The following is a 19,107-nucleotide window of genomic DNA, read 5'->3' as shown; positions in this document are numbered from 1 at the left end:
CTAATCACTGTACACATGCATTTTTCTCCACTCACCACAGAAATTTGTTTCTTTCTCATTAAGCTGTTGATAAGATACAGAATGAGTGAACTACTCCCTGCACCAAGTTTCCAGGCAGACAGAATTGTCAAAATTGACATTTTTTCCCTTAAAACCTTTAAAAACTCACACTTTACACATAATATGGATACAAAATCATCAATAACTATGATTCTTTTTTTTTCCTGGTTAAGGTTTATTACTTCAGTCTCTTCCAAAGGATTTTTTTTAAACTTAAATCTTTATAGAAAAATTTATAAAGTTCCATAGATATCAAAAATACATAAATTCCAAGGGGTTTTTGGATAACTCTTTTTTAAAAAATCACTAACAGAAAAATTTCACTTCCTATTAACAAAAAAAAGTGCACACGCACACATGAGGCTAACTGATCATTACTGTGCTCAGTCACAGGGTGACAGAAAAAAAGCCACCACCATAAAAGGATGTCTGCATAATCTCCCTTAAAACAACGTGCCAAGGTTAACCTACTTCAGTTTGGGCGAATACTGACTGCCACCACACAGAGGTCCCAACAAGGCACTAAGAGGTAAGTACCAGATATTTTGCTTTTTCAACAAGGTCTTGTGAGTTAAGAAAAACTTTGAAACCCTAATTAAGGTTGAAGGTAAAGGTAAAGAATCTGTTCAACAAAAAGCTATAAACATTTCTAGCAAAGATTTTATCATTAATATAGTTGAGACTCTCTGGTGACAGGCAGTTCTAATAAGCTGATACTAAGCTGGGTGAAAGCAATGGATCATGCCAGAAATATCTTTGCCAAAAAACAGGGCTAACTTTGTACTTCTGTGTGAACTCACAATTACAAAAAAACAGTATCAAATATTAATCATCAAATACTGCCAGTATTTCAGGATACTTTATGAAGGAAAGGAACAAGGTTATTTTAAAATGGAGTATTCCTACACTTAAATGTACTTATGTACTTATGTACTTATAACAAGTTATACAGCACAATTTAAAATAAAAGAGTTAGTACATGTTACTATTTGACCACATATGTAAGCACATAAAAGTCTTTCCTATACTTCTATTATTTCTCTACTTTTATACTTTCTATTATTTCTCAGGATAGAATCCCAGTAGTAGAATTCCTGGGGCAAAGGGTACACATCTAAAAAAAAAACAACTTCAGATATAAATTGATATTTTTCAGTTTACAAAAACATTTTACCAATTTACTCTCCCACCAGTGACAGTCTGGGCCTCACTGCTTCTCAGCCAACATGAGTATTTTAATTCTAAATATAAACTATTAATCTAACAAGTGAAAAAAGAACATCTCTTTGCTTTATATTTATTTGATGATCAGAAAGACTAAACACATCTCCGTATTTTTTTCTAGAACTTCTGTGTGCCCAAAAAATATCACAAAACAATGAATTATATGCAGTGAATTGCCAGTATTTACGTCCAGGTTGGGAATGGAGGTAACAGAAACTTGGTAAAATATAAGCTGTGCAGAGACTTCCTCTAAAGGAGGGTGTGTTTTTTTTTTTATTTTGGCGGGGGAGGTGGTCTCACTTTAAGTACAATATAGTGTAGTGGTTAAGAGCATGGGCTCTGGAGTCAGGCTTGAACTGGGGCTCCATTATTTACCAGCTGCGTGACTCTGGACAAGTTACTTCCCAGGCTTCAACTGCTTCATTTGTAAAATGGGGAGTAATCATACTGCCCAGGTCTTACAGTACTGGCTCTCACAGTAAGTGCTGGAAAACTGCCTGTTACCATTCTCTCTTCCCTCTGCCCATTAAACCACGGAAGGATGAGTCCAACATACAAAGTTTCCTTGCCCTATCATTTCTATGGGAATTATTTTTCTTGAACTTATTTCTAGATCTTTAGAAAATATTTTACATAAAGACCGAGTCTGTGGATGATTATACATCTAACTGTGTTTTCTGTCTGGACTTTGCATTTGCGAGTATTTCAGTGCATGTTTTCTCTTGGGGGTTAATCATAGTTTTGGACATAATACTGCAAAGAGCACACCGCTCCAGAAAGCATTCTCACTCACAAGGTTCACCTATCATGTGGTGGTGGGAATTCCTTTTATAAATCACTTTCAACTAGCTTCTGAGAGCTTTTCAGTAACATGACCAGTCATTTAATGGAATAAATATGACTTTCATTCATTTATGCTTTCCAGAGGCATTTACTAGATATCTGCTGCTGGCCAGCTCTGAAACACTCTATGGGATAAAATGAGATAAAGCCATCATCCTTAAGAAGTTTACATCTAAAAAAAGAGCTCACCATCCAGTAAAGGAGTTTACTAGTGACAGCTTTCCCTCTGCTATGGTTAAGGGCCTCCTGGAGTTGTTAAAATGCCCTGGTTGTGTATGTGCTGAGGATGTGCAGTACCCTCCAGTCTGTATCCTTCTTAGCTTGCCAGGAAGTTTGTAAAATAGTGGGCTTCAATGTAAGATGAAATAACACACGTTAAAATCCTCTGAAAACGACAGAGGTAACAAAGATCCTTGTGGTATCTGGAAAGCCCAAAGAGAAGAATAAAAATATTTTGCTAAATATCTGCAAATATTTAAATACCAGTATAAAAATAAATTAACAGCATAAGAGCTATCCTAGGTCTTCACCATCTTCTCTCAGTGGAAATTTTAGTCCAAACTGTTTTATAGACATCTTGTTAAAAATAGTAAAAATCTAAGTTTATTTATAAAACTTTTACTTACTTTGAAATATGCTACAAATAAATTAATGAATTCCTGATTTATATCAGCATATTTCCCTCCTTCCCTCCCTCCTCCCTCTCCCCACCTCCCTAGCCCTTCTCTGCTCTCTGGTTGAGACAGGTGTATGAGTTGGTTTGCGTTAAAGTTTTGAGATGTCTTCCTATTTTACTTGTTTCCTACCAATAACCTCAGAGCATGCTGGAAATAGGAGCTAGGGCTAAAACATACTACACTGAATGTGATTTCTGGAGCCAAACTGCCTGGATTAAGTCCTGACACTTAACAGCTGTGTCTTTAGGCAAGACTCATAAGTGCTCTGTGCCTCAGTTTCACCCGTGGCAATGGATTTGGGAAAGTTTTGTGAGATTCAGTGAGTGAACATACATAAGGTGCCCAGGGCAGTGCCTGGGACACAGTCTATGCTGAATAATACTGGTTACTATTATCAATCAAATGTATCCTGCAGTCTGATAAGAAACTTTGAGGATCAAGAAAGCTGGGATTCTGCTATTCCTTAATGGATATTTATTGAGCATCAATCATGGGTCAGCTGGAGATGCACAAAATTAACAACACAGCCCCCACTCTCAGGACTTCACAGGCCAGTAGGAAACAGAAACAAAACAAACAGTACAGATGCCAGTACAGAGGGCAGTGCCCTGGTGAGGACACCCCACGCTGCCTTTCTGTGGGGCAGGGGGAGGTGCTGTCGGGGGAGCAGGAGAGGATAAAACCAGGGAAGCTTCCGGGAGCAGCTGATTCTGAGCGAAGCCCTGAAGGAAAGCAGGAGCTGAGGATCCAGGACCGGGGAGAGGAGGCTCCAGAGAGAAGGAAGAGGGTCAGAAAGGAACAGAGCTGTGAGAGAACACAGGACATCAAAAGACAGCAAGCAATCTAGTAGGGCCAGAGCCAGGGGGTCACAGGATGGAAGACGGCTAGAGATCCAGCTGAAGAGGGAAGCAGACCCCGAGCACGAAGGAGACCGTGTGGCGTGACAGACGGCTTGCAGTTTGCCTGGGCACCATCTGAATGGCACGGTGCGTGCTGCAACTGCAACTCCACGGAGAAGTGAGGGCGGCCTGAGGCAGGCAGGGCAGTGGGAGCAGCACGCACACAGGGAGACGGACAGACAGAAGGGGGCGTGCAGAGGAGAGGCCGGGGGCCGGCGGGCTGAGGGCAGGAGGCAGCGGGGGACGAGGACACGGAGGCCTGCGTGGTCCCTGGCTTGGCAACTGTCCTGAGGGGGGACCCTGAGCAAATGATCCAATCTCTCCTGAATTATGCTTATCCATAAAATGAGGATATTTAATGTTTCTGACTAAGTTCTATGAGGTAATAGAGACGAAAATCAAGATCTGAAACTCGCTTGAACTTTAAGGAGAAAGGGTTGTTTCTAGAAATATTTTGGATTCAGAGGATAAAGATTATACTGACTCAGCCCTTCATTATAAGGAGTCTTTGTATATTATGCAGTTGGTTATCCTACATACAGGTCAAATCATGCCACAGGGAAACACAGTATTTGTCTTCCTTACACTGAAATGAGTATTACGGTGGGATTATATTTTCTTCCAGTTCCTAAACATTATGCCATATACTTCAAGTCCGCAGTGCTACCATCTCCTCTGTCTTCATCTCTGAAGACTTTCATACCGTCCTAGTCAGTATTCAAGCTGCCAACAGCCACACAAGGAATAAATAATCAGTGAAAGGTGAAAGAAAACTAGCCAGACTGTGTAAAACCCCAAATGTGCAAGTGGGTGTTTAACCAGGTAACACAAATGTCAGGCACCTTTCACTTTCCCATCAATTCCAACGTACGTGTTTACAGAAGGTGAAGTGTCTTTAGCGGGTGCCCACTGGGTTCAGGACACCGCCGAGGCACAAAGAGGAAAGTGCAGATGGGCCAATGCTGTTTTTTTTTTTTTTTTTCCTGTTCTGAAGAAGCTCCCTGTGCACTGTCCTGCACATGACCCTGTGCAGACCTACTGAGAGGTGGGCAGGACCAGGCTGTGTCCTGGGGTGAGCCGCAGGGTCACCCTTCCACAAGCCGGAGGATGCAAGCGAGCGAGCTCCCTAGGAGACAGGGAAGAGAGGTGCCCTCAGACGACTCAACTCCTGACACAGACACTCTGGCACGTGGGAGGTTCCGTCTGAGAAAGTGGGGGCACCTGTCAGTGGTCACCTTTCTGGACAATCTTCCCTATATAGTCTCCCAAAAAATCAATCTTGGACACAGCTATCAACCTAGGACTCAAAGCTAGTGAAAAAAAAAAAGGTATCACCTTATAGTGTAGGAAGATCTCTTTGACTAGGTTATCGGGGTGTGTGCTGGCCGTCAGAGCGGTTGAGAGCAGGGTAGTAGTCTGGAACGGCCATCAGACTGCACCAGTGAAGGGACGCGAGGCTGGGCCTGTGCTGGTCACTGCCCGTCTGTGCCTCAGGGATGCCTGTTTCGCACCTGCCTGTTTTGTAGGCCAGTGGGACACACAGCTGCTCAGGTGATGGTTGTTGAGTCACCGTAAAGCAGGTGAGAAACATGACTGGTTGAGTGCTAGGCCCCGGTATGTGTGACACTGGACCAAACTCAGATGTCCCTGTTTGCTCAGCTTCAAGAACAAGGAGGCTTTTTCAAGCAACTGACAAATACGTATAAAACTAGGTAACAGTAGGAAGCAGCAATGATTTCTTTCTTCCACGGGGTATGTTTGTCCTCAAAGGCAGTAGACAGCCCCAGCCTGCTGTCCTGATCCATCTGTGCTCATCTGCTTCCCGGGAGACCAAATCCCTGTTGCTCCTTTGAGCCTGGAGCCTTCCTCTGCACCCTCCTTTCCCAGTGACTTTATTTTCCCACTCCAGAAATTTTACCTCAATCTTACCCCTCTTCAACAAAATAACCAAAGGACAGTGTAGCAACAGAAATCAGACAAACAATGGGATCAAACAACAACACTCATCATTTAACAACAGACAAGTATCACTTGTATCTGCACGTCCATTCTTGGGTTGTTTTTGAGAGTGTACTCCTGTAACTTCCTCTTTGGTGCAGGCCACTGTGGGCACTTTGAGTCACAGCATCTCAACGCGTAAACATGGTCCTGAGCAGACTTCATCTCACAGAGAAGTCACCTCTTATTAATGATCATGTCAGCATGACCTGACCCATTCGATTCATTGCTAAGGACTGAATTTAAACAAAATTACTAGAAGTTTAACCCCTTCTTACTTTTAAGTGTTGATGATTATTAAGCAAATAAATATTAGGGGTATCCAGGACATTTCAGGAATCTTAAAGCTAAACACTAAAAGCTGGTATTCTAGCATTTACTAAATCTTTGAATATAATGAGGATTTTATTCTGTTTCTGCCACAAATAAATCATTATCCAAGCAAGTAAATTGGGACTGCAGAAGTACCCTGTGAAAAGTCACAAATGCCTCCAAGTTGGTATCCAGGCTAAATAGTTCTAGAGTACAAATCACATTAGCTCTTAGTTTTCTTTAATACTAATAAATGAGTTTTGAGGGGGCCTTTTATTTTTTCCTTTCTGTGGCTAGAAAGAACTTGACAGTTCATGTCAACATGTCTGGTTATGCAAAAATGACACGATAGTGTCTTAAGAAACACTAGCTACTCTATTAGTGAGGAAATCAATTCTAGAGAAAAGCACACACAGGCCCACTTTCAAAAATGTAAGTGAAAATACTTCGGAGGATATTTTGCTGTGGAAGAACTTGCTGTTTTACACGTTAGGATAATAGTAAAGTTAAAAGGATCAATATTGCGTTACAGAGACAAACCTGAGATAGCCTCGTTTGCTTATTAACAAAAATGTTAAGAGAACTGGCACAGATGGCTGCCCCGTAGTTCCTTGGGTGGAACCTGAATAAGAACCCACACTTCCCGCAGCCCAGGTACTATCTGTGCCCTCAGGGCAAAGCTTGCAATCCTCATTCTTGTCTCTCAGCTGTGAGGCACTAAGGACAACTTAGGGACATTGTACATCCTTTCATCAGAAAGCATTAGGAGGAAATTATAATTATTACAGGTACAAGTATTCTAAGGAAAAAAAATTTAGAACAAACATTTCTTTATGCTTTTCTTAAGGCAACAAAATGACGAGCCATAGTTTCAATACTTTCAAGTACAACTCAGTATATCTATCCTAAATACCACGTCAGACGCTGTTGTCTAATAATTACGACAAATACTTAAAATATAGTGAAAAAAAGAAAGAAAGGATTTAGTTATGACTAAAAGAGGAAGGACTAGATACAGTTAAAAGGGGAATTTGCAATCAAAAGCTTAGTAAAGGAGCACTGTAATGCAAAGAGCAAGCAGAACCCGGGTGTGTGTGTGAGAAGAAACATAGCAAATACTGAGATAACACCTCATTCAGACAACAGCACATTCCCAACATCCATCCTTCAGTTTGAGGTCCTCAGACATTAAAAGGTATCATTTCTGAATTTCCAGGATCTAGCATATAGAGGAGGCACTAAACCCAATTTTTGCTGAATAAAAGAATGGAGTAAGTCAACGTTCAGGAAAGTAATCCTGAATCCTAAAATGATTAAAGGAAGGGATAAAATAATATTTCCGAGGGAAGATGATAATAAATTGGGATTGGTTGATATAAGAACGGGATAACAACAGTCAAGTATGTGAAAGTGGCTTTCTCTCAATTTGGAAAAGATAAAATGGACTAAAACTATAGCATTAGTAACACAGGATAAGTAACACCAAAGGTAATATACTAGAGCTGTTGACGGATGGAATCAACCTTCCAGAGGTTACTAAATATCCAAAAGAACACATTTCAAAACAGCCCAGAGTCTCCTTTACTTGAGATCCTCTGGGTCAGCCCATTTACACATCCACGTTGTGCAGGTGCCTTTCTTGGACCGACTCGGGGCAGGGGCGGGCAGCAAACAGCCCTTCCCCAGTCTCCCCCTCAGGGCTCCATGACGCAGCGTCCACCAGTCTGGCCTCCCACTTGGGAAGGCACCTCTCCTGGAGTGGGAGTCCCGTTGTCCTCTGGAAGAATCGTCTCCCTGCTCTGGAACGGCTAGGCCACACGTGCCCCGGCTGTTTGTGTACAGGTGAGGATGGCCCTGAAGCCTAGACCAGTCTGAAACTACAAACTCTCAGTTCTTGAAAGGCAGCGTGAAGCAGCTGCCCCTGCCGAGGACTGGACAGAGTAGGAGGCTTGAAGCCAGGCTGGCAGAGAGAAGGATCCAGCATGACCCTTACCTTCTCTGACAGAGGTTTCCTTGAGTGGAGAGTGGGTGCGTGATGGCAACACCTGGCTTGCAGGGCTGCTGGGACGGTTCTTCCAAACATGACTTAAGGTAGGCACCTAGCGAAAACTAAGGCATAAATCTGAATAAAGAGCACTAGCTTTGAAAAGTATGTCAGAGGACAAGGCTTTTGCAAGAAGAGCTGAATTTCAAAAAAGATTTCTTCAGATTAAAAAAAATTATTTACCTATTTACTCATTTCATAGTCAATTCACGTTTGGTGTTAAAAATTTAGAATATATGATGAAACTCAAAAATTACTTGTACTTGTGAACTATGTTTTGGCCTATATATCCATGCAGGGATGTGTGTGTGAACAGCTGCTTTTCCTACCGGCAAAGTGGCCTGTTGTGGAATCTGCTTTCCTTACTTAACATCATCCTCTGTCAGGAAATAGGCATCTACATTGCCATTTTCAGTGGCTGCATCGTATTCTACTATACGGCCATAAAATACTTAACCAGTTCCCTAATGACGGACATTCGATTTGGTTGCAAATTTTCGCACTTAAAATTAACACTGTGTTAAACATCTTTTTCTTAACTTAAAATGTTCTGAAAACACTGCCTTTTGTGACTCTACTGGGTTTATTTCATTCAGTGAAGCAGCTGGGCGTGCATTTGCAACTGGTAGGCAATGGCACATTCTCTGATTCATACATTAGTGTAACTTTCCTAATCTCTACAATAATTATTATTCAGATGGAGGATTAGCAGACTCCACAGTGTATTTTTTCCCCCACCATGTATTTTAAAGGCAGTTCCCAGGAACCTGCTTTGGAAGACTCCTCGAAATAAAATTTACATATTGAGATTTTCAGAAAAACATTTTTTTCACAAAAATTAGAAAAATAAAGGCAGCTCTTAATGCCTGTTCCTAAACTGCAACCCGTGTCTGGAATTTCCACCTCTCCCTCCTGAAAGCCACTTCTCACACGAGCGAAGCCTTTCCCTACTAACTGCAAAAAGTTTTCCTACTTTTATTCCACAACTGCAATTTACACAATTTCCCTTTCAAGAATCACTCCATCCCCCCACCCCCGCACAAAATATAAAGTCCATATTTATTGGTTTTTGTTTGTTTTGTTTTCTATTTCATTAATATCTCCAATTAATTTTATTATTCTACTTTTTTGGGGCAAACTCAGTTCTTTTCTAGCTTCTTGGAGCTGTATATTTAACTTAGCTATCTTCAATTTTTTAAGAAATGAATGCGTTCAAGGTTTTGCATCAATCTCGGATTAACTCTTTAGCTGCATTCCACAGTTCTGTAGTATTTTTGTCCTTCGGTTCTAAGCACTTCAAATTTTGCATTGTGATTTCTTAACCCATGAGTTCCTCAGAAAAATATATCTTTAGATTCCAAGTGCATCCTTTATCTTTTTATTTTTGATTTCTAACTTAGTTGCACTGTACTACTCACAAGGAATGTGAGCTGCTAGCTAATGATTTTCTGAGAAATCTGAGACACCTCTCATGATCTAGTACATGGTTAAATTTGCAAATAATTCTAATGTGCTTTCAGCACAAATTCTGTTAGCTTTTAAGTCATGTTGGGTCAATCTTTTTTTTACCTGTCATATTCTAATAAAAATATGTTAAAATCTCCCATTATGGCTGTGGATTTGACCATTTCTCCTTTAGATTCTGTCAAATTTTGCTGTTACACATACAGTTCATGATTCTTTTCATGCCCTTGGTGAACTGTTCTTTTTAACTTGTGTAGCGACCTTCTTTACCCCTATTAATATTGATTGTGCCTTGGATTCTATTTTTTTCTGATGTTAATATTGCTACTCTGGCTTTCCACTGGTTGGGGTTTGCCTGGTATGCGTTTTCCCGTGCCTGTTTTCAAACTTTCCAAATCGCTTTGAGTTCCCTCTTTTCTAAGCAGCATACAGCTGGATTTTTAAAAATCCAAACTGACAGTCTCTGTCTTCTAATCGGTGAGTTCAAGCCATTTAAATTTGTTGTGACGCATTTCCTACCCTCTTATTTTGTGTTTTCTACCTATCATCCTCATCCTTTGCTTCTTCCCAGTCTCCTTTCTTGTATTCCCTTGATTAATAAAAAGTTCTACTTCCTTTGTTGCTTCCTTTTGCTTTAGGTTGTATTCCCATATTTTCATGATTAACCTATCAACACTGTAGATAATGCACACCTATGACATTAGTGCAATCCTCTCAGAACCCTCCTTGTCCGTCAGCATCACTGTTTTAAGATGGTTAGAACTAAGTTAGCAGAGCTCCAGTTCATTTAATACCGCAGTCGGAGAAGTAGATTTGTAGTCACTGCTTTGATAAGGCTAGGGATAGAGTTCTTTCCTTTAACATACAGTACCATCATCACTAGATATATTCAACTTTTCCCTCAGCTTTGGTGACTTTCAGATTTGTGCATAGAGATAGACCTATCAGAAAATTATCTTTCTTCTAAAAATAACTTCACAGAATTTGTTGCTCTTCTCTTCCTTAGTTTTATCCAAGTTCAGCCTCATAAATGGAGTTTTATTGTAGGAGTTTTCCAATTTTCAACTGAGGACTTGAAATTTCATCTTAGACGTTATTTATAACAAGAAACGAGTTGGAAATAATCCAGATATTCATAAAGGGAGTAGGTAAGCAAATTATGCATTAACACACTGTAATACTGCAGAATATCTATCAAATGTCTATATAAGATCTACACATAGGACAAAAATATAGATTACACTGATCCATGAACATGGTAAATGAATAAAGCAGAACACAGAACACCACATGTGTAATGCGTCCTACAGTGTGTCCATGTAGGAACACATACTGATGCATCAGCAGGGTATCTGCATTAATTTTGAAGTTTCCCCTTGAAGCTCTTACATTTTTTCCCTTTGTTTCTCTTTCTTCTTTTTTGTTGGGGCTGCTGTGGTCATCGTCTTCTTTTCTTTCTTTCTTTCTTTTCTTTTTTAAGAGAACCTAACAAAGGCCTTAGCTTGTTTCTCACAATTTTGGGGTTAACACAAATCAGATCACTGTGGTGAGTCCATATTTCACTACATAAATGTGTGACTGACTTCATTTCCTGGCAGTGACATGCATTTGGCGGAAAAAAAAAAGTCCAACTGATATTCAATTTAAAAGCAAAGTGTTACGCTTCCTGAAATGTGGGGTGCTTTACATGATTTTTACTCTTAACCAGACAATGATTCAGAAAAAGGAAGGGGAAATTTCTGCCGAAAAAGTTAGTGCATTCCCTCTTCTCGCAAAAATACATTTGCCCTATTTAAACGGTTCTATTTCCTTTGCCAGAGCTTTGCCAAAACCACCAAATTGTGAGAGTAAAAACATAAATTTTATTCTCTGCTGTTTCTGTTACTATATAGTATGTAACCACATTACGTATCACAGATTATAAAAAATTATATCAATCTTGAAATTTTAAAAGTTAGATCTATAGGAGGCAGTTTTTATCGCTTTTAGTTAAATATGCTTTTTTAATTAAACGTACCCTTCTTGGTTTTGTTAGAGACCTTGAACACTGCTGATGGATATAAAAATGGACAACTTTACTACACCCTCTGCAGCTCCTCTGGAGAGCGACTGTGACCTCTACGCCCACCACCGCACAGCCAGGATCCTCATGCCTCTGCATTACAGCATCGTCTTCATAATTGGGCTCGTGGGAAACCTATTGGCCTTGACAGTCATTATTCAAAACAGGAAAAAAATCAACTCTACCACTCTATATTCAACCAATTTGGTGATTTCAGACATACTGTTCACCACTGCTCTGCCTACACGGATAGCCTACTACGCACTGGGTTTTGACTGGAGAATCGGCGAGGCCTTGTGTAGGATAACTGCTCTCGTGTTTTACATCAACACGTATGCAGGCGTGAACTTCATGACCTGCCTGAGCATTGACCGGTTCTTTGCCGTGGTGCACCCGCTGCGGTACAACAAGATGAAAAGAATTGAACATGCAAAATGCATTTGCATATTTGTCTGGATTCTCGTATTTGCTCAAACACTCCCACTGCTCATAAAACCTATGTCAAAGAAGGAGGCTGAAAGGACTACGTGCATGGAATATCCAAACTTTGAAGAAACCAAATCTCTTCCCTGGATTCTGCTTGGTGCATGTTTCATAGGATATGTACTTCCGCTGGTAATCATTCTTATCTGCTATTCTCAAATCTGTTGCAAGCTCTTTAAAACTGCCAAACAGAACCCATTAAGTGAGAAATCTGGTGTAAACAAAAAGGCTCTCAACACAATTATTTTTATAATTGTTGTGTTTGTTGTCTGTTTCACACCTTATCATATTGCAATTATTCAACACATGATTAAGAAGCTTCGTTTTCCTGATCTCCTGGAATGTAGCCAAAGATATTCATTCCAGATATCTCTGCACTTCACAGTATGCCTGATGAACTTCAATTGCTGCATGGACCCTTTTATATATTTCTTTGCATGTAAAGGGTACAAGAGAAAGGTCATGAAGATGCTGAAACGTCAAGTCAGTGTATCAATTTCCAGTGCCGTGAGGTCAGCCCCTGAAGAAAACTCACGTGAAATGACGGAAACTCAAATGATGATACATTCCAAGTCTTTAAATGGAAAGTAAAAAGGAATTAAATCTTGCATTTATAGCAAAGTAAACTGTATGACAAACTTTGCAGGACTTTTCTTATAAATCAAAATGATTGTTTAACTTCTAATTAGGATTCTTTTAAATTCCTTTCATTGGGCACTATATTTCTCACCTCCAACTTGGAAGTAAATTGATATATATGCATTTTTTTACACTCGAGAACAACATTAAGCAAAGTTCTAATTTGTAAATGAAATACTACACCAAAAGGGAGCATATTTTAATAACTCACAGTGTAGAAAGAAAAGTTTTGTGTTAATGAAAAATTTAATCATTAATATTTCCTGCCAATAATTTGGCAAAAGAAAAAAAGACTATTAAAATTGTATATTGCCAGTGTAGAAATGTTAATATTGTAACATATTTCTTTTCTTTTTTTTGATAACATATTTCTTCAGTTCATGTTTCTTTCAATCTTAGACTTTATCTCCTCGATAATAAGTTTTTTTGTTTTGTTTTGTTCTGAGTCATAAATTTTTGTTTCAAAAAACTCTTTTGGAATAAAGAGCTGGATGCTACAAAATTATGAGTATGTCCTTCAGTGCTCACTGTCAACTCTCAGCAAAAGTTACAGGGAGGATAAAATTAGCAGTAGACAAGAGTTTGGACAGCAACATTATGGTGATGAATGCAATGAAAGCTCTTCCCAAACAGCCAGCATAGCATTCAAGGGCCACTGCTCAGGAATATGACGAGGACTTCCTGTGCAAGGAGGCACCACGTGCTAAATTCTCCTTGAGAATAAAAAAGTATACAAATAGCCTTGGTTTTTCTTGGGTCCCTAGGGGATGGTTTCTTATTTATACAGAAGTTGACAGTACCCTGTATCTGTATTTCAGGGGTTTCGGTTACCAGAAAGGGTAGGGAGGATGAGCAGTGGGGTGTAGTTGTCACTTGCCTAAAGAAGATGGGGAGTAAAATGCAAAATCATAAACTTCAGAGTAGCCAGGATTCTTTACAACATTATATAAATAAATATATAAATTTTATATAAATAAATACCTTTTTATGAGTAGCATGACCTCTGCAAATACAATCACCCATCTGCCAGCTCAAATTTGCTTTATTGAATCCCCAAATTACCCCAATACAGTATCCATGTTAGCAATGATACCAAGTTTGATAACGGAACTAAAGAAATGAAATGCTGTGTCATGAGTCATACTTAAAATTTTTATTAGGCTTTATATCCTGGAAATATTTTCTTTCAAAGTCTTCTCTTACTCATTTTCAACTTTTATCCTGTAAGAAAACTAATCTTAATGGTTGATTCAGCACCATTTACTGAGTGCTTTCTGATTTGTATTTTGTTAATTTCATAGATAGCTAGCTGACCTTAAAAAGCCACTGTCAAGGGCTTCCCTGGTGGCGCAGTGGTTGAGAGTCCGCCTGCTGATGCAGGGGACACGGGTTCGTGCCCCGATCTGGGAAGATCCCACATGCCGCGGAGCGGCTGGGCCCGTGAGCCATGGCCGCTGAGCCTGCGTGTCCGGAGCCTGTGCTCCACAATGGGAGAGGCCCCAACAGTGAGAAGCCCGCGTACCGCAAAAAAAAAAAAAAAAAAAAAGCCACTGTCAAAAATAGGCACTGGTCCTTGTTTCACCTTACGGAGACAGGTGAGACCACAAGGATGCAAGTCAGGAACTTAGGGCCTCTCCTTCACTCCATCTAATAAACATTTCCAAGTGAAGGAGAAAAAAGGGCAAAACACTAAATTTTATGCAGGGTGGCACTTATGTAGTCATTTGAGTTGGATCCCAAAAGAGAAACCATTGTGAAAGTTGCTGAAGGAAAACCAGAAACAAAGCTTCCTGAATTTCAGATCATTTTCATGGCACACTAGCTCTATGACTATGTTCCAGCATAGACTATTGTACGTATAAGCCAACATGCTGTTTCATAGCAGATAAGAGAGGCCTCTCGGTGCTAATGGTCAGTTCCTAAGATCCTCCAAACAAGGTAGTAAATACCTATGTCACTTGACAAAGGAATGAGTAGTTTTCTCCCTCCTTCTTCCACTATATCACAAGTCTGCGCAAATGATTTTATCCAATCATCGGTAGCCATACTGTCAAGAAGGTAAACTTTAAACCTACTTCCAATCAATCTTTTAAAAAAAAAAAAGGTCTGTATTCTAGTCAATTCAGCTATTCGCTCTCCTTCAAAAGGACCGTACTTCCTATTTCATTCATGAAGCCACTGTTCACACACGGCCTTGGGGCACCCTCCCAGGGTCTTGTAGTATTAGTTGGCTTTAGGTTTATCTCCCATGCATTTCCCTCAGGAGTAGGTAAACTTGGAGAACAGGGACAATGCTGTATAATTTTGTGTTCTGTTACAGAAATAAGGAGGTGGCCTTATATATAATACATTATTTGAAAATCACAACCTATAAATATTTTCTCCAGCAGTCAGGTGATATATTAGTAACAATTTTAAATAATAACATGTAGCTAGGAAAAATCATCTAGGAAAGCTGATAGTTACATGGCGGCTAACCATATTTACCTCTTCCATAATTTTATTTTTATTTCTAAAAGGATCATTTGATCAATTTAAAAAAACCTCTCAAAGCTACTTAATTTGAGTCAGTATAAACATGTAGACACTTCAGTGATAGTACAGAGTAGATAGTATAGTATAGTAAAGGTTAGATTTTAGAAATGACATCATGTATATGTGAAGAGTGCGATAGTTCACGAAAATAGTCCATGCAGTATGCAATGTCTTCCGTGTCACAATCCTGTGAGACAGGGTGAGCAGACTGTGCCACCCACACTTTATAAAGAACCTAAATTCAGAAAAGGCACCTGGTAAACTAGAGGCAGCATCAGGAATGTAACCCTAACTTCATATCCCAGCCATAAAAAAGACAGAACTGAATCACACACAGACCCTGAAAAAAGTATTACAAGGCTTGTTTCGTTATAGGCCAGCAAGTTAGCTAACCCTTAAATAGGACAAATAACCAAGAGTAGGTGGATTACAAACTCAGGCTATGAGTTCCCTGAGGATGAGAATGTCGTAGGTTATATACACAGCACGTGGTACAGAGCCTCTCCCACAGAAGGCTCTCAGATATCCATCTAATTGAATAGCACCTGTTTTGTACTATTACTAACAAAATACTAAAGCCCTACTGAAATATCTGTGAAGTTCTTAATTTTTCAATGAAATGAAAAGAAACACTCTAAATGCTTAATTACATATGTTAGAGAATATGTAATTGTGTAATTGAAGACAAAGACCCTCTAAGACCCTGCAATATAAACTAGACATATTAAAGAACAGAACTAATTTCCCAAGAAGCCAATTTAAATCTAGATACACAAATATGTTCTGCTTGAAAACAATTTTATATTTCAAGAGGCCAGGGCAGTGACTCTTACCGATCAGTAAAAAGTACCAGGCAATTTTAAAAGAGGAAGCATTGACCTTAAATTAGCCTTTAAAATGGTCTATTTTGGTCACTCTTAGCCCACTGTAATTTGTTATTCTTTGCAAAGCTAAAAACATTTGCTCATTGACTATTCAGGTAAGAGTGAAAAAATGAAGAGCTGATCTGGTGACAACACAGCCCACTCTTTTGAATCCAGGGAAGACTAAATGCACTCATGAGAACCGATGTCACCGGAAGTTTGTTTTATGTTAAACTCTGAAGAACTGGTCACTTAAAAAATAATCCTCAAATTTCTACTCAACTAAAAGCTCAATTAGCTGAGAAGGAATGACTACTGACTGTTTACTATGTGCCACTTTTTTGAGCACCTGACAGGCATTATCTCATTTAATCCTCATTACCTTAAGAGGTGGGTATAACTTTTTCTCCATTTTGCTGCTGAGGAAACTGGAGTGCCAGGCCACGGAGACGTGGAGCTGGGGACTCAATCCAGTGCACTACAGGCACTGGCCCCAGTGCCTGTAGCCTGACTTGGAGCACAAGGATGTCACCTCCTACAGAAACATGTTCATTAAGAGATGGCTCCATTCCTCCGCTTCCTGTGGCTTCCCAGGCCTCAGACACTTCCCATCACCACATCAGACTTTCAGCTTATCGTCTTTCTCCACAGGGGCCCCCTAATTTCTCTGCAAACTCAAGCTCCATTCTCTGGGTCACCCACACCTGATCATCCTCTCTCATCCACGGTATTTGGCCAGTGAACCCTGCTTGGGTTTTCTCCTCTTGCACTCACTCTTGCCCGTCTTTTCTTTGTCCCAAATCATCATCCTAGTCCGGATGCTGGCATCACACACCTAAATTACTACAACTTCTTTCCCACTGGTCCCATCAACTGGAATCAGAAACTTCAACCTTCCTTTCAGGTACTATAGTGGAAGCCAGCAGATTAATAATAACAGCAATGGGCTTCCCTGGTGGCGCAGTGGTTGAGAGTCCGCCTGCCGATGCAGGGGACACGGGTTTGTGCCCCGGTCCGGGAAGATCCCACATGCCGCGGAGCGGCTGAGCCCGTGAGCCATGGCTGCTGAGCCTGCGCGTCCGGAGCCTGTGCTCCACAACGGGAGAGGCCGCAATGGTGAGAGGCTCGCGTACCGCAAAAAAAAAAAAAAAATAATAATAATAACAGCAATACTAAATAATTCCTAACAATTACATGGCATAATGCTCTAAGCAATTTATATATAATCAAGCCTCATAATAATTCTGTGAGGCTTGTCCCATTATTATCCTTGTTTTACAGATGAGGAAATTATGCTCCAGAGAAGTTCAGTAAATTGCCCAGATCCACACAGCTAGTAAGTGGAGAGGCAGGCTCTAGACTCTGGCAGTCCGGCTCCAGGGTCTGTCACTCTTAATCACTACATTGTCTCTCTTAAGCAAGTAGAATTATATGCCCAGGTCCTCAGAGAGCCTTGGAAGAGACACTTACTGCTCGAATATCCTCAACTTCCCTTTGGGGGTGCACATGACTACCTCTGGCCAATGGGTTGGGGGCAAAAATGATATAGGTCACTCACTTCCAGGCTGGAGCTCTGGAGAGCAGCGATGGAGCTTCCATACTGCTCTTCTCTCCTGCCACAGCGACCAGCGAGGTTCTAAGTGGTGGGACCTTTGGTCAGCCTGGGTCCCTGAACGAGTAAATGGAGAACTCCCCACCCCTGTACGCTATCCACCTGTGTTGGCCAAGTAGTGCAAATAAGAAATGCATTTATGTATTCAGCCACTGAGATTTCAGGGTTAACTGTGGCCACAACACAGGCTAGCCTCTGATCAACACAGTGTTTAACCTACTTAGAATGCAACTGACCAATACAATGAGTGTAAGAAAAGAAAAATGCACACACGATGCAGTTCTCCCGGCAAACAAACATAATCTTCCTTAATCCCAGTTTCATCGTGTCATTTCACGCTCTAGGACTGAGAGTATTTCCCCACGGACTACCACATGAAGTCCAAATTCTTCTCCCACACTTTCAAGCCTCTGCAACCTCATTTCCCTCCACTGCCCAACATCTACCTTTCAAGATATTATAGTTGGTCTGTGCTGTGAATATAACAAATATTTGGTTCTCCTGGTTGGATTATTCTGCTTCTGCCATTTATTCTTTACACTCATAGTCTAATCATACCTGCTCCTTTAATTCTCCTTTGACTACTCAAAGCCACGCATCTTCCCTTTCCTCAACTTATTTGGCTTTTATACAGCCTATGCCACATAGTTTTAACTTTAAACAAATATTATCTTGAAAACAAAGGGAGAGAAAAAATACACTGGCCTGGAAACCTGGTTCTGGTTTGACTGCATGTCAGCTACATCACCTCTTTCATCACCAATCTTTCAGCCTTTGTAGATTTCCGTTATCTTATCAACGAAATAACGGCACTCCAGAATATGTATGCTCTTTGCTAACCATCAAACAGCCCAGGGTCTGTTATTTCACGTGCATCACTCTTATATCCCTCAGCTGAAACATAAACTCCATCAGGGCAGAGACCCTGACTTTTACTTCTTCCTATCCTGGGTAGCTCCGAGCACTGCACCTTGCACAGAGATAATGCTCAAAAATATATATGTTGACTACAGGTCATCAAATGTTAGCGGAGGACACTTTATGATTAGTACTATTCAAGTATGTGGATGAGAGGTTTTATTTTTGTGTGTTGTAGTTTGTTAGGCAGTAACAGATAACTAATAGATGCTCAGTACTGAAATACTAATCCTGGAAAATACATGAAATCAGAAACTGGAATGACATTTAAATTAGCCAAGATTTCTTTTCCAAAAAGAAAGTTTTCTGTTGAAAGTATAAGAGGAGTGCCACTAGCTTTCCTTCTTCTTCCACGTACAAGGAAGCTACAGAGGACTACTCTCATTTACTTAATTTATCCCAGATAATGCACATCCAGACTCTTCAAACTTAGAGAAATCTCTGCAGCACTGTAATTGTTAGACGGAAGAAACT

At 40.3% G+C, this 19,107-nt stretch overlaps 2 protein-coding genes across 4 annotated transcripts in view; one reads left to right on the top strand and one right to left on the bottom strand.

Moving 5' to 3' along the window:
- Window positions 1–19,107, bottom strand: part of UBAC2 (UBA domain containing 2) — a gene marked incomplete at its 5' end in the record, with an annotated part of 149,348 nt that overhangs the window by 68,240 nt on the left and 62,001 nt on the right. The gene's annotated exons all lie outside the window — the stretch shown is intronic.
- LOC101325587 (G-protein coupled receptor 183) lies at window positions 472–13,207 on the top strand. 3 transcript variants are annotated; one of them, XM_004322468.4, is made up of 2 exons: window positions 472–589; window positions 11,557–13,207. In XM_004322468.4, exon 2 carries the CDS (start codon window positions 11,575–11,577, stop codon window positions 12,655–12,657), a length of 1,083 nt encoding a protein of 360 aa, XP_004322516.1. In that variant the 5' UTR covers window positions 472–589; window positions 11,557–11,574; the 3' UTR covers window positions 12,658–13,207. The 3 variants fall into 3 exon arrangements, with proteins under 3 accessions (XP_004322516.1, XP_019776423.1, XP_019776421.1); XM_019920864.3 differs by lacking the exon at window positions 472–589 and adding an exon at window positions 8,083–8,104; XM_019920862.3 differs by lacking the exon at window positions 472–589 and adding an exon at window positions 10,523–10,669.

The sequence above is a fragment of the Tursiops truncatus genome, chromosome 18, assembly GCF_011762595.2.
Source record: "Tursiops truncatus isolate mTurTru1 chromosome 18, mTurTru1.mat.Y, whole genome shotgun sequence".
Lineage (NCBI taxonomy): Eukaryota > Metazoa > Chordata > Mammalia > Artiodactyla > Delphinidae > Tursiops > Tursiops truncatus.
The sequence above is the reverse complement of the archived record's forward strand: the minus strand, read 5'-3'. Positions and strand labels throughout refer to the sequence as shown.